Source organism: Scomber japonicus, chromosome 17 (assembly GCF_027409825.1).
Source record: "Scomber japonicus isolate fScoJap1 chromosome 17, fScoJap1.pri, whole genome shotgun sequence".
NCBI lineage: Eukaryota > Metazoa > Chordata > Actinopteri > Scombriformes > Scombridae > Scomber > Scomber japonicus.
The window spans coordinates 9,351,731-9,367,776 of record NC_070594.1 but is presented as its reverse complement, the minus strand read 5'-3'; the positions used below and the strand labels follow the sequence as shown (position 1 = coordinate 9,367,776).

Below are 16,046 nucleotides of genomic sequence, written 5' to 3'. Positions count from 1 at the left end.
GGAGGAAGGACCTGCAATATTGCTGCTTCACACACTTTGGGTGGAGGAGTCTGTCACTAAAGGAGCTCTTCAGTGCAGTCAAAGTGTCCCTCATGGGGTGGGAGTCGTTCATTAGAGATGACAGCTTGGCCATCATTCTCCTTTATTTATTTTATTCATATTTTATCCTCCTTTATTTATTGTAGCCTATGGTAGCTTGGAAGGAGTGACTATGATATGACTGGCTTTGTGGAGGCTGTAGAAACCCCTGTAGAAATCACAAAAGACATTAAATACTTCAGAATTAAGAACTGAGCTCTTTCTGAAACAAGGTACAACTGATCCAGAATGCTGATGCCCGATTATTATTAACCAAAAAAAAAAAAACCGAGACTGTCATGGAAATTGTCTGAAAACACTTACCACAAATATGAAATAATACACAAACACTGCTGGGTTAAAGATTAAACAATTATTATTGTACAATAAGGAGACAGCATACATACAGAATGACATCAGCTCATCTCAACGAGCAAAGAGTTTGCCTAAACTATTATATCAGCCTGTATGATTCTACCCAATAGAAGATAACCACAGAGCAGAACATATGCACATCCTACACTGAACATGCAACCCCAAAACAAGAGTATCCCAAATGTAAATATCTTCTTGACACCTTGCAATAGGGTACCCACTCCTTCTACCTTATTTGGACATAGGTCAAGTTAGAAGAAGAGCAATGAGCCTCCTTAACATAACAAAACACATTCCACAAGACACACAGCGATGAGGCAAAAGCAGTAAGTGATCTTACATCCATATAGTCTTTGATTAAAATGATCTCCTAATTGTCTATAATAATATAATTGTCTTCATAGTCTCGCCCCTACATATATTTCAGAATTTCTCACCCTGTATAAAACCAACAGACCCCTAAGATCCTCCAGTTTCAGCATGTTGGCAGTGAGTACCCCACTCATGGAAAAGAAAAAGGGCTGGGGGTCTTTTCTGTAGCGTCCCCTCGGCCCCTCAGCTCTGGAACAAACTGCCTGAGTCTGTTAATACTTTTAAAAAGCATCTGAAGACTCACTTTAATTCTCTGGCTTTTAAATGTGTTTAAACTGTTTTAATTGTTGTCTGACTTCTTTGGGTTTTAAATTTGTGCTTAAATTTTGTTTGATTTTTGTTGTGATCCTTTTTAATGTCATCTGTCATCTTCTGTCGCTTGTCTATCTCTTTTTTATTTTAGGTAAGCAAACAATATTTGCATACCAGCAAAAATTATGTAACGATGTTATAATGATGTCCTTGTTGGCTTTGAGCTCTGGTACAAGCAGCTGTGTCTGTAAGTAGGCCTGTATTGTTTCAGTTTATATTCACTGGGAACTGTCTAATAACACAGTTTATGCAATGTGTGTGTAAAATGTGCAATAAAAATAAATTTGCCTTGCCTTGCCGTGCCTTGCCTTGCCTTGCCTTGTCTGTGTGTGTGTGTGTGTGTGTGTGTGTGTGTGCGTGCGTGCGTGTGTGTGTGTGTGTCTTCCTTTCTTGGCCTTCCCCACTCACTTCCCGGCTTGCTTGCCATCCTCATTCCTCTTTATTCTCATACTAAGTCCCCTTTTTACATTACTTAAATCTATTGTGTGTCCACCTTTACTGACTGCAACATATTGTGCATTGTTGACCCACGAGCACAGGTTGGGGGTGAGGGAGCAGGGGTGAGGATTTCATATCTAGTCATGCAAATGACTAGACGCCGTTATAAAGACAAACAAAATAAAAATAACCTGAGGTTGAACAGGACAGTCACTGTACTGATCAGTTTCCTATGTGCAGAGCAATGGATAATACTGTGTACATTTAAAGGGATTAGTTAAAGCAGCTTTAAACAGCTATCTATCGGCAGCATACATTATACACAGTTTACAACAGAATAAAATAAACATGAAGATATATCAATTATATAAAGTGCAGGAAGAAGAAGCTTTTTTTTCATCTCCACATGTGCAATAAATAACAGGTTAATATTTAAGATAAGATAAGATATTCCTTTGTCAGCCCCATGATGGGGAAATTTACATTATTGCAGAAGTAAAGTGGGCAGTAAAGAGCTATGGTTGTACAGTCTGACAGCTACAGGGAGGATGGACCTGCAATATCGCTGCTTCACACACTTTGGGTGAAGGAGTCTGTCGCTGAAGGAGCTCATAGGGTGGGAGTCGTTCATTAGAGATGACAGCTTGACCATCATTCTCCTTTATTTATTTTATTCATATTTTATCCTCCTTTATTTATTGTAGCCTATGGTAGCTTGGAAGGAGTGACTATGATATGACTGGCTTTGTGGAAGACACTATAGTATAGGCTGTAGAAACTATAAGCAAAATATCTTCAATTCACAAAAGACACTAAATACTTCAGAATTAAGAACTGAGCTCTTTCTGAAACATAAACTAAAGCATGCGAAGAGTTTGATGGAGGATTAATAAAGCCTACTGAGCAGTTTGATCAACTTTTTAGTCATTTAACATTCATATCACACACCATAGCTACAGTATACTGCACAAAATACACACTGCACACTATCAATTAAGGATGGTTGTTTATATTGGCACTAAACAAATTCATATATGTGAAACTGTTGGGCTGTTTGGAGTAAAACGTGGAAAATGTATAAATGCATTATTTAAAAAAAGCCAAAAAGCATCCAAAGAGCTTTTATAATCAACCAAATTTGCAGCGTCAATGCCTTTCTTGCAGTGACAAGTCAAAATGTCTGCTGTGAAAAAAGCCTATACAGCTAATACTTTACCTGTGTAACTCCTACTTCTTTGCCTATTTGTAATATGATTTGACTGATTGTCCTATCTAAGTCAATCTTTCATTGCGATGCACCCCACCAAGTACACACAACTCTGCTGATCAGTGGAAGACGGCCTTGCCATGTCTAACTGATTTGATTGTCAAAGTAAACCAAAACAAGAGGCGTTTTGCATCTGCCTCATGTGCATTTTGTTGTTTGAAAAGGATGTGATGAATACCTTTAAGTGTCAAAAATGTTCAAACAAAGCCTTTTTTGATACTTTGAGTGAGGGTCTATACAAACACACACAGACAGCTGTGCAATAATAACACTGTTCTATTCACTGTAATAAAAATGTATTTGCATAATGCTCTTCATAGGAAGTATGTGTCACGTCATGGTTGTTGCTAAAAACTGAAAATGAAATGAAAACAATTTTGTTATTATTGGAAAATACTTATAGTTAGTACTACTACAGCACCATTAATATTATACATCCAAAATACAGCATGCAACATTCATAAATAGAGTATATTTGTGTTGTTATGAGCAGCACCATTTTATAATAAACAACCAGAGTAAAAGTAAAAGAAGGAAACCAATAAAATACAAGATTAAAAGTAACACTTATAGGCTTGACTGCACATGTTTGTTTTATAAAGCCGCTTTAAAGCCTGACAGTTTGGCTAATTTAGTCGTGCAGCTGCAACACCGACTAAGGAGTGCTGCAAGTGCAAGTTAGAGTATTGATTGCCAATTTCTGCTAATTATTTAAAATTTGTGCCAGTTTTTTGTGTCAGTCATGGTGGATGCTTGAGATGGTGAAGTGGCACAATTTAGCTTATTTTATAGCAGATGAGGAAATGTGGTGCAATCCCATCTCAGTTAAGTGAAAAAAGGTGAATCAAGGGAAGTCAAGCTCCCATCAAAACTGATATGTAGGCTAAATACCAAGCTTAGTTAGTACATATATTGCCTGATAATGGCCCAAACTGACAGATATAGAGGAATGAAAGACTGCAAATAACATAGAAACAATCATGATGGTGAGAGATAAGTCTGCAGGTGGTTGCTACTGTATTAACCTCATGAAAAAGGCGCCTTGTGTATACCACCTAAGGCCAGGGCAATATATGCCTGTTTTCCTGATTATATTCCCTGGTACTACTCATCTCAGGCAATGGGGAATAAATGGTCCTCCTTTTCCACCTCATCATTGAAACCCACCAGTTTCATGGTGAGGTTGAATAGATAGTGGAAAATTTGTTCAGGCCACAAACCAAATGCAAATGTAAAACCAACACACACACCAGGGAACATTATTTCGCTCTGTAAACAAGAAGAAGAAGAAGAAGTAGAAGAAAAAAAGAAAAAACATAACAATGATGACACTTGACAGGTACAAGCTAGAGGGGAAGAAGTGTCAAAAGGAGGAGACAAAAGCGGACAATGCAACAGCTGCAGTGGAGGACGACATATTCAGATTCTTTAGTGATAGAAGTAATACCACAGTACAAAAATACTCCATTACTCATAATATGTGCAGTGAAAAGTAGTAGTGAAGTATTATTGCAAAGTAATTCAATAGTGAGTATTATTGCAAAGTGTATTTAAGTATCAAAAGTAAAATAAATGCCCCAGTGAGTGTTTACTATTATATATTAGGGACAGCAACCCACAATGAGAAGTGTCATGATGTCATTCCTGCAGCCTGTAAACGTTGTTATACTAGCGCCACCATGTGGTGATTTAGCATAGAGGCAAAACCTACAGTGGACTTCAGTTTTGATTGATTGCTTCATGTGATTATTTGGTTAGGGGGCTGGTTGGTAGTTTAATGCTTAATCTAAGGTTAGCATGTTAATATACCATGTGCATAAAAATAGTACAACAATGTAAATTCCTGTTTGCTTTCGTCTCTGAGTCCTCTGTAACCAAGGATTGCAACTTTGTGTTCACTACAGTTACTACAATAAAAAAAAAAGGAAGAGAACTGCAATGGGGAAATATGTCAGATGTATTCATGGACTGTGAGCATTCAGTCATCCAAAATGTGCAAGGAACACACATTCAGAGGAGAATAAAAAAAGGTCTACATGAAAATTTCATTTAGGTTGAGTGAGCTGAAGATTAGTCACAATGTGTGCTGGGAGAAGCTGGAAAGCTCAAGTATGAGAACCAGACAGACCACAAGAGGAGAAGCAGCTTGGTTAAATCAATCCCACTACCACAGTGAGATAAAGTCTAATGTTTATTTATATAAATGATCATTTGCTTCTTTTCAATGTGTTTTCATCAACTCCGAGGCCTTGAGAACTTGATTTCTGTCTGTCATTGTAACATATGCAGGATATATATAGATGTAATTTTGTGCTGCTCCACCTTACTAAATGGGGAGTGCAATAAAGTACTTGGTGTCTTGGTGAATGGAGAGCGGTGGGCATAAGAAGCTTTGACTGCAGCCTAAACCTTTTCCATCTTATGTAGGAGAATGTGTTGACCAATTTTTTTTTTTTAAATGTGCTTCTTTTTGGTTTGTATATCTTGATGAAGCTTGATGACGATTACACACCAAACACACAGAAAATGTATTAACAAATATAACAACAGTTTAAATTAGAGCTCCAGACACTTTTATAAAAGGTCTAAAAACGTTTCTATTCAGAAATGTGTTTTCATCTAAACTCTCTATATTGATAATGATGATGATTATGATGATGATGATGATGATGATGATGATGATGGTGATGATAAGTATTATGAAAATGATGATGGTAATGGTGATGATGATGATGATGGGATTATTGTTATTATTATGGGGGTGATGATAATTATAATAATGATTATAATGATATTATTACTATCATTATTATTATGATGACAATGAGGATGTTGATGATGATGATAAAGATGATGATTATGATTATGATGATGATGACAATGATGATGACGGCGGTGATTATTATTTTAATGATTATGATGGTGATTATTGTTATTATAATGATGATGCTGCTGATGATGATGGGGATATTGGTATTATAATGATGACGTTTATTTTATAATGATGATGATGATGATGATTTTATAATTATGATGATAACGATGATGGTGATGATTATTATCATGATGATAATGACAATGATGAAGATTATTATTGTTATTATAATGATGATGATTATTGTAATTATAATGATTGATAATTATTATTAATAATAATAATTCAACGTAATTATTACAATGATGATGATTATTATTATTATAATGATGATGGTGATTATTATTAATATTATTATTATTATTGCTGTTATTATTATTATTATTAATTATACATGAATCTGACTCAGTTTCTGATCCCCTCTTTTACGCTGAAGGCCCAGCTTCGGTATTTCCGGTGACTGGGTGGATTTCTGCAGCTTCTTCATCCTCAGCGAGCAGCCGAGCTACTGTCTGCAACCAGCGTTTATCATCTGAGGACTATCATGGAATAAACATGGCCCACAATAACAGAGGCTATTTCTTTGAAGGTAAGCCGTGACACTCCTCTCCGTAGCTCCGACCAACCCTGAAAACATTTTAAACCTGCACACAGTTGTCTAATCTTGGTGTCACATAATCGGGTCCCAAAAAAAAAAAAATATATATGAGAGGAACCAGAGCTAAGTGGCTAACTTTAGCCTCATAATGCTGCATGTTCATCCTCAGCCAGGGTTGAAATGAGTGCTGCCAGGCCGGTGACAGCACCACATCCTCGGGGCCTGCAGCAGGGAGACTGGACCCTCGTGGTACCAGTCTTATCTGCAGGGTTTATTATTATTTTTAAGAAATAAAAACTGAGCCTTGGGTCTTAACAAGCCTGAGTTAGCAGGGTTAAGCTAATGCTGACGGTAGCTGCATGCACAGACACAGTGGGGAGAAAAGGCCTTCCTGTCTTTGCGAGGCATTTAGCTGTACAGATAACATGTATGCAACACATTTAAATGCATGAAACACCTTTTTTAATAATAAACATTGCACACATTTAATGTTTGTCGTGACACCTCTTCCTAAGCTAGCCTGCTAAATTAACTAGCCTCAAATAATGGCTCGCTAACATTAATCACTCCAGAAATGTGTAAACAGTTTCATTCCCCACTATTTTAAACCTTTAATTATGGTGCTATTCACATGAGTAATAGTGCATTTGTGAAGTTTAGACGCAATTTGGAGGAAAAATATAAAGAAATACAAATGAAACGACCTTTTTTAAAAGCCATTTTTTGTGTTAAGGGCTCAGCTGCTTCCTTGAGTGCTTCATATTGCCATTAACTTTTGTTCAGGGAGTTTAAAAAAAGCAGTCATACATCAAGTGTTCATTGTTGCTGTTAAAGGACATATCTGCTGTTTTTTATTAAGTGTATTAGGAGCCCAAATACACATTTAAACATGCTTTTTCTTGCTGTAATCATTCCTCCTGTTCATACTGACCATTAAAATATCTCTTTCATTATGTACTTACAATGTAAGTGATGGGGGACAAAATCTACTGTGCTAAAGTGCATTTAAAAGTTAATCTAAAGCTTAATATGAAGCTTCAACCATCTAAAATAAGTCAAATAAAGTAGATATCTTTCAACGTTACAGTATTTTTAGTGCCATAGTCCTCCTTTTTGTTACTATATTTCCATCACGGCTCAACAGGGAAACACAACGAGGGAATTTGATGCTGAACAGACTGTAAATGTGGCAGATATCCACTTGATATGACTAACTGAGACCGCTGAAGCCTCATATAAGCTTCACATCTACTTTTTTTTTAAAATGCATTCTTTGCACCAAATGTGGATTTTGGCTCCCATCACTTTCACTGAAAGGGCATTTGAAGGGGAAATCTTTTAATAGCCGGCATGAACAGGAGGAATGATTACAGCGGGGGGGGGAAACCTCCTTTCAGTGTTCATACGGACACCTGACTGCTGTTGGAAGAAACTGTGAGCCTGTCGTTTAAAGCTAACAAACCCCCCAACAACTCTTCATCAAAGCAGATCTAAAAGACATGTTTCAAAATCTTGGCATTATTAGAAATAAGACTAGATATTATTTAAAATTGGTTATCAACAAATCTCATGAAAAGTCTAAATATCGTGTGTACGTCAAAGGCTGGTATTAGTCGTCCTTTGGTGTAGACCTCCGATGTCGTCCAAAAACTATTAAAAACACATCAATGAGTCACACCACTGCACTGGTCGACATGTTCCTTCATCACTATGAACACACACACACACACACACTGTAGTTTAATTTGACTCAATCACACACACACACACACACACACACACACACACTGCATCCTGCTGCCAGAAATACTCTCTAGGACACCAAATGTGGATTCATCCGCCGCTGAAAATAGTGCCCTAACAAATGCATGATTTCATCCTGTTTTGTTTGCAGTGACCAGCTGTTACTGAGTAATAATTATGATGAAACTTTGTGCATATTTGTGAGCTGTTTATAGAGGTTTACGTCTTCATGTCACGGTCAAAGTCAGGAAGTCAGGAAGTATTGGGAGAGAGAGTGTTTACATGTCGTTGCTTTTGGTCTCGCTAGCATTGCTTTGTCCTTTTTTTACAGAAAAGAAACCAAAGTTAAATATTCTCAACTTAAACTCAAACTAAATAAAGTCACACATTGGCAGAATTTGGATTTAAACCAAGAACTATTTAATGAAAGAAAACTAAGTAAGTCCATTAATCTGAGCAGACATTCAACACCAGTTTTCTGTACTAGCATTTAGCCACATTTGAGCTTTAACATCCATTATTATCATTCTTCTTCTTCTTCTTCTTTTCATTATTAGTATTATTCTTATTATTATTCTTATTTAAAAGGATTAGAGCTGAAACTAATGATTACCTTCATTATCGGTTAGTCGTCGGCTATTGCTCGATTAGTTGTTCTGTCTGTAAAATGGCAGAAAAATCTTTTTAAAAAATCAATTTACAGTCCAAGGAGACGTCCTCAAGTCAAAGATATTCAGTTTACTGCCACAGAGGAATAAATAAACCAGATTCACATTTTGAGGAGCTGAAATCAGAGAATTATGGGGCATTTATTCTTTTGGAAAAATGATTAAAATATCCTAAATACTTGCCTAACTAATCCTTTTAGCTCTAATAAATGATTCCCACCTTTCCTCATCGAGGTATCATCATAGACTCGTTGTTACAACCCAGCTTGTTAAGTCTTGTAATGAAGCCTGTTTCACAAGAGTGATTTGCAAATATCGGCAGCTCCACGCTTCACAAATGATCATTGACTGCAGATTTGCAAGTTGGTAAGCTGTGCAGGGCTCTCTCTCGCTCCTGTGTAGATAGTTGATAGTTTATTAGTATTTATTGGTCATTTTTTTAGTGCAACATGTCCATTTTTTTGTCTTTTTTTGTGCATTTAACGTCTTTATTAGATAGAAATAGTGGAGAAATGAAACAAATGACTCCAATTGGGGATGTTGTAGTTCATGGTCTGAGAGAGAGAGAGGGATTTATCTCACACTCCAGATGTTTTTGGTAAATTACCCAGATGTTTTTTAATATACAGATCAGTTGTATTTCCTCTTAAACATCATGCAAAGACTCTCCGCTCTCTCTCTGTTGTGTTTCAGCTGCACTCTCTCCAGGCTTGTTTGGATAAATCGTGTCCGTGCAGCTGTAGCTGTCGTTAGAGATCCCCCGTCATGGATTTGTCCTTTTGTTATAATGAGTGTACCAAAAGCTCAGCAGGAATCTAAATGTCCCCCCCCTCCTCACTAAAACATTATCGGAGCATTTTTTTTGCTGCTGTAATTTACGATGCAGGAAAACGGAGCCAAACATAAAAAAAAAAAAAAAAAACTCCTCTTATTAGCTTTGGAAGAGTCGAGGAAATTGGGCTCAATTAGGTTTGTGTAGAACAGCATTGCAATCATAATCTAATATGTGATTTTAAATTGTTTTTTTGGAAGGATAATGCACTAAAAGAAGCAGGCAGTTTTATTTTTTCCCTTTTTTTTCTAATCTCATCTCTTCACTGTTTACTAATCCACGACTGCAGCTGCACAGAGGAGCGGAGGAGCATTATGCATCGAGGCCTAGAAGCTCATAGGATCTGGAAAAAAAAAAAGATGCAGATTTTTCTTTTTTTAAGGCCTGTATTTAATCCCCCCCTACGAATGAATGAAATGACAGGAACTGACTCTCATGAGACTGCGCTTTAAGTAATGTTTACCTGCTGGGCTGGCGGCCAGATGGATAACATGCATTAACATGATTATGGAGGTGAGGTTTGTGAGGTCACTGGGATCAGTTTGGCTCTGTGAGGTTTAAAGAAAGCAGCAGGACTGAAGAGAAGTGTTATCCAAGCACGTAAGACTCATAAGATGCAGTTTATGTTATTTTATTAGAGCTTTTTTTTTTTCATTATTGATTCGATTATTTACTCAGAAATCAACAGAACGTCCTGAAAGAGCCTAAAGTGATGTCTTTAAATAGCTTGTTTAATCAATAAACAGTCCAAAATGAAACAAAACGTTAACTCTTACATGCTGTTCATTATCAAATTTAACCATTTTTTTACATTTAAGAGCTGTAAAACACCCTATATACATTTTCTTTAGCAGACTTTTCCTAATTTGACCCACAGCATACAAAAAAATGGAAATAAAATGCATATATTTTTAATTTTTTGTGCAGCTGATACACATTTTTGACCTGTCGGCATTAAAACATGTTTGTTCTATTCTTCATATTCTATAAAAATGTACTCTTGGACTATAAAATATATAAAATAGTGATTGTGAATGTCTTTTTTCCATAAAATGAATTAAACTGAATGATGAATCAAACATTTATTAATGACTAATGAGGAATGTATGAATGTAAATGGGTGTCGAGACTAATTATAAGTCAGAGTATGAGCAGTATGTAAGGGTTAATTAAATTAAATGAAATATATCATTAAAAGCAGCAAATCATCATTTTTGGGATCAGCAGATTTTTGACATTTGTGCTTGATTTGATTAAAGCTGCAGCACTTAGTTGATTTAATGGATTCTTGCCTCCTTGTTCCAGCTTTTTAACTCTTACATACTGTTCATATTCGGACTCATAATTAGTCTCTGCACCAATACACATTTATAAATTACCCATCAGTCATTATTAAATGTTTGATTAAAGACATTCACAATCAGTATTTTATTGTCTAGGAGAACATTTCATAGAATATGATGATTTTTTTTAACATACACAGGTCAAATTTTTACACGTTCATACATAAAAATGTGTATCAACTGCACAAAACTTTTAAAAAATGCATTTTTTTTCTATTTTTTTCACATTAAGGACTAAAAGAAATATGTATATGGTGTTTTTACAGCTCTCAAATTTGACCCTCAACAGTATTTAAGGGTGAAATGTGAATATTTACAGATTTCTTTAGTATTTTGTGGCAGTAAAGTGAATATCTTGAAGTTGTGGACTGTTGATCAGGACAAAACAAGACATTTTAGTTCATATTTTAGTCTTTTGGAAACAGTGATCGACTTTTTTAAAACCATTTTCTGACATTTTATAGACGAGAACAGAAATAACCTTTAGTTTCAACCTTAATTTTGATAATCAACATGTTATTATAACCTTCTCCAACATTTAAGTCCCCTGTGTTGTAACTGACTGTTGTTTTGACTTCACAAATTTCAGTTGGTTTTTGGGAGGAAATAGGAAACCAGGGGGTTGCGGCAAAACAGCAACTTTTGCACCCTGCTCAACAACATCCAGCGGATGTTCAATATTTGATCCCATATATTGTTTACATACATGAACACACGTTTTTTTCAATTATCAAATATTAGTAACAAAGATATGTAATGGAGGTTGGATCAAGTGCACTGAAACTGTGAACTTCATTCAGTATTTAATAATTATAAGTAGACGACAGCTGAAAACATTTATTTAGTTTTTAATGAATTGTCATTTTAACTTATTTTTACTGAATGTCTTTTTTTAATTGTCTAATTTTACTAAATTTACTTCATAACTTGTGTTTTATTTGCTCTAGTTTTATTGTATTTTTATGCGTATAGCACTTTGAGCTACATGCCTTGTATGAAAGGTGCTCTCTATATATAAAGTTAATTATTATATTTATTAGTATTAAATATAAATAAATGACACATAAGACAAAAAGACATGTTCATATATATTAAACGTAAATATATATGTACATTAGTGCATATTAGAAAACATATCAATCAATCAAACTTCATTCTATATAGCGAGGAAACAAACAAATATATAAAAGGAAATAATAAAATACATTCACTATAGAATAAAGTGAGTAAAACCGAGATGTTAGGAGTAAAGGAGTAAAAGTAATTTTGTAAAACAGATAATAAAAAGTGGGATTATAAAGAAGAAAACAAGAAAATAGCATAAACAGTATAATCCAAGTAGTCAAAACAAGCAAGAATTGAAAATAAAAGGAAGATTAATTAATAACTTAATTAAATTAAGTAACCATGCAATAAAGGCAATGAGTCTGTTACCTTATTTAATAGACATCTATGCATGTTAATAGTATTTTTGACCATTTAATAAACAAACATCTCTATTATTCTTTAGTAAATTAAAAAAAAAAAGTAATGTTATCACAACATTGAACAAGGATGCAGAACACGATGCTGCCGTTGTAATTGAGTGTCGTTTCAATGAAGCAACTATTATTGTTTGAGAATCGACAGGAAGTCTCCTCTCCCCCGTTAGCGCTAGCTTCACAGCGTTCAGGCTCAGTCAAAACAATACAGCTGAGCTGAGCTGCATTGATCCAGCTGCAGCCGCATGTGTGAGATAGCAGCTGTGGATGAGAGCCCACTGCTGCGAGGCAAAGAAGTATTTAAAGTTTATGTTCTGCTTTATTAAAAGATATTTGATACATTTAACACGTTCAGAGAGGATTTGAAGTCTTAGTTTGAACTCTTAATTCTTATCATTTTGGCGCTGGTTGCTTTTTTGGGGGGGCGGAGGTTGAAATTCCTCTCTGCCTGGAAAACATTGTATAATGAGACGCGTCACCTTGAACCACCTGTTTAAACGTGAGGTACAAAGGTCCTGAGACTTTCTGTGCAGGTCTTTGCTATCACATCAGAGCAAGCAAGAAAAAACCCAAAATGAGTCAGAAAGGATTTAAGGATTTCCTGCCATCGAATTAAACATTCCTCTTTGTTTATAATCAATTTATTGTCATGTAAACATCGAGCTACAGGACGAGAGCCAGCTGCAACATAGCATTTCATTCACAGGCCGTCTAAGAAGCAATAATAATGATACATATATATTTTTCCCTCCTGTTGTCCTCGGGTCAAGGAAGGGAAGAAGGAAGGAAGGAAGGAAGCAAGGAAAGGAGTAATGAGGGAGGAAGGATGGAAGGAAGGAAAGGAAGGAAAGGAAGGAAAGGAAAGGAGTAGGGAGGGAGGGAGGAAAGGAGGAAGGACGGAAGGAAGGGAGGAAGGAAGAGTAATGAAGGAGGGAGCAAAGAAGGAGGGAAGGAGAGTAAGAACAAAGGAAAAATTAAAGAAAGAGGAAGGAAGGAAGGGAGGAAGGAAAGGAAGGAAGGGAGGAAAGAAGGAACAGGTCAATAGAGAGACGGGGTCAATTTGACCCGGGAGGACGACAGGAGGGTAAAGAATGCAACCACATCTCTCTTAAATTAAAAAAAAAGCCTCATGAGTTAAATGCTAAGCTAATTATAGTCGGACAAAGAGTGACATACAGGAAGAAGCATTTCTAGTATTTATAAAGTTTGATCTGTGTGTGTGTGGATGTTATCAGCGAGGCGTCGTGTTTTCAGACCTTGACCTGATAAAGCTCGGTGTGTGTTTGAGAGCCGTAAAAACACACTCCTTTTTAAATGTTTGTGTGCAGGTTTTAATACATTTTTAATTAGATCTTTAACTTTACTACAACTTTTCAATGGCAGAGCTCTTATTTTGAAGCATTTTATTGTCCAGAGCTCTTATTTTGAAGCATTTTATTGTCCTTTTAAAACAAGACAGTATGATCAGCTGTTATTCCTTCTTTGTACTTTTCCAGATAAGCAGTCAACCCACATGTTCTCAGCCCTGTAGTTTCTAGTGTCTGTTAGTTTATACCATAAACAAGTTGACTTCCTTCTCATGTGGACTCACTATCAGCTGGTGATTATCTTTAATTCCTTTTAAAGCCAGCAACAGAAATGAGCTTTTTCCTAATTAAATCCCAGTTTAGAGACCTGAGTTTATAGTATTTACCTGAATAAACGAGGCTCAGAGCTAATGTGGAGCATTTTAAAGTCAATGTCAAGTATCGTATGTAAACTACGAAAACTACTGAGTATTTAAATGTATTACAGAATAACAAACTATTTCAGTTTTTTTTCTAAGGTATAAAAAATTACAATATTCCTATATTTGATGGTAGATATGAGAGCAGACAGAAGGCAGGATTCACTATCAGCTGCTGAATGGAGATTATCTTTAATTCCTCAAAGCCAGTTCCAGAAATTTGATTTTTTTAACTTACTAGTGCCAGTTTAGAGGCTGTAGTTTATAATATTTACTAAGGCTGGGCAATAAATCAATATCATATTGATGATTGATGATATTTTATAGATATCGTCTTAAATATTGAATATAATATCGTGATATGGAATAAGTGTCTTTTCCTGCTTTTAAAGGCTGCATTACAGTAAAAATGTCATTTTCTGAGCTTAGCAGACTATTCTATTATCTGCCTTTATCCATATTACTGATGATTATTAATCAAAAATCTCATTGTGTAAATATTTTATGAAAGCACCGATAATCATCCCTACAATATTGTCAATATATCGATATATCGAGTTATCTGCAGGGTCAAAAATATCCTGACATTCGATTCTGCTAATGTGGAGCATTTTAAAGTCAATTTCAAGTATTGTATGTAAGCTGTAAAGACTTATAAGTATTTAAATGTACTGCAAAATAACAAAATAATTGCAGTTTTTCTCTTTTTAGGTTATAAAAAATAATAATAATCCTGAAATTGATGATAGATATGAGCCAAAAGCAGATAGAAGGCAGAGAGGCGCCCAAATGCGGAGTAAAAAACGGACTGAAAAAGTGTCATCAGAATAACAGACTCCTGTCCAGAGGAAGAAAAGCAACACATTGAGCACATTAAATGCCGACACAAGGTTTCATAGTAAGAACCGTCTCAGAACGGCTATAAATCGACCGTAACGGCACCGCAGGGGTTCCTCCTGTCACAGGTGGTCTCTCCTCCAGCTGCTGTAGCTCTGTCATTTTCACTAGAGTCTGATTCATGCTTCATCCGGTGAGGTCGTCAAAGGATGCATCATTTTTATCATCACAAACTAAAATAACAGAGTGTCACTAAATGCATCTCGCATGACGTGAGCGCTGTGAACTCGGGCAGGTGTTGTGAAAAGCGTACGTGGGGGAGGGGGAGGGGGTAAGGGGGGGGGCGGGATTTGAGGGGGAAACGAAGCAAATCAGAGAGGAGATTATACTCTAAACATCTGGTCATTCCTCGGTGGGGATGAAGTGGTGCTGTTCTGATTCTTGAAAGGGGCTATTGCCTCGTCTAGCATCCACAATTATGAACGTTAAGGTTCAACACAAGGTATGAATACAAATCTGAAGCTTAAAGGATTCAGAACTTCCAGGATCTTTAGTATAATAAAGAGAGATAAACCTATTTAACCCTTACTTACTGTGTTCATATTCTGACTTATAATTAGTCTTTACACCAATTCACATTCATAAATTCCACATCAGTCATTAATAAATGTTTGATTAATCTTATGGAGGGAAATGAATGAATACAGCAACGTGTTTGAATGCTGATTTTTGATTTTTTTTAATAAACACAGGGAAAGTTTGTATATTTGCATTTATGGAAATGTTTATCAGCTGCACAAAACTTTTAAAAAGATGCATTTTATATATAATTTTGTAAACTGTGGGTCACATTAGGAAAAGTGCAGCTAAAAGCTCTCCAATGGAAAAAAGGGGTCAAATTTGAACCCTGAACAGTATGTAAGGGTTAAATAAGTCACCTCTGGGTGTCATTTTGCTCCAATTTACCTCACATCAGTTCATGGTGAGAGAGAGAGAGGAGCAAATCATCAAAATTAAGATTATACATGCAGGTTTGGAAGTATTGTATTTCTGTCCTTATTACTTTGGCAGATGTGTCGTAGTTGCTCCTACACTCATGTC

The 16,046-nt window shown here is 35.9% G+C and overlaps 1 protein-coding gene across 1 annotated transcript in view; it reads left to right on the top strand.

Annotated features, from left to right (window-relative positions):
- The first annotated feature begins 6,146 nt into the window (after positions 1-6,146).
- senp6a (SUMO specific peptidase 6a) overlaps positions 6,147-16,046 on the top strand; it is a 34,134-nt gene continuing 24,234 nt past the window's right edge. The window contains exon 1 of the mRNA XM_053337150.1: positions 6,147-6,306. Within this exon, the coding sequence (XP_053193125.1) occupies positions 6,273-6,306 (34 nt within the window). The 5' untranslated portion in view covers positions 6,147-6,272. The remainder of the gene's footprint in view (positions 6,307-16,046) is intronic.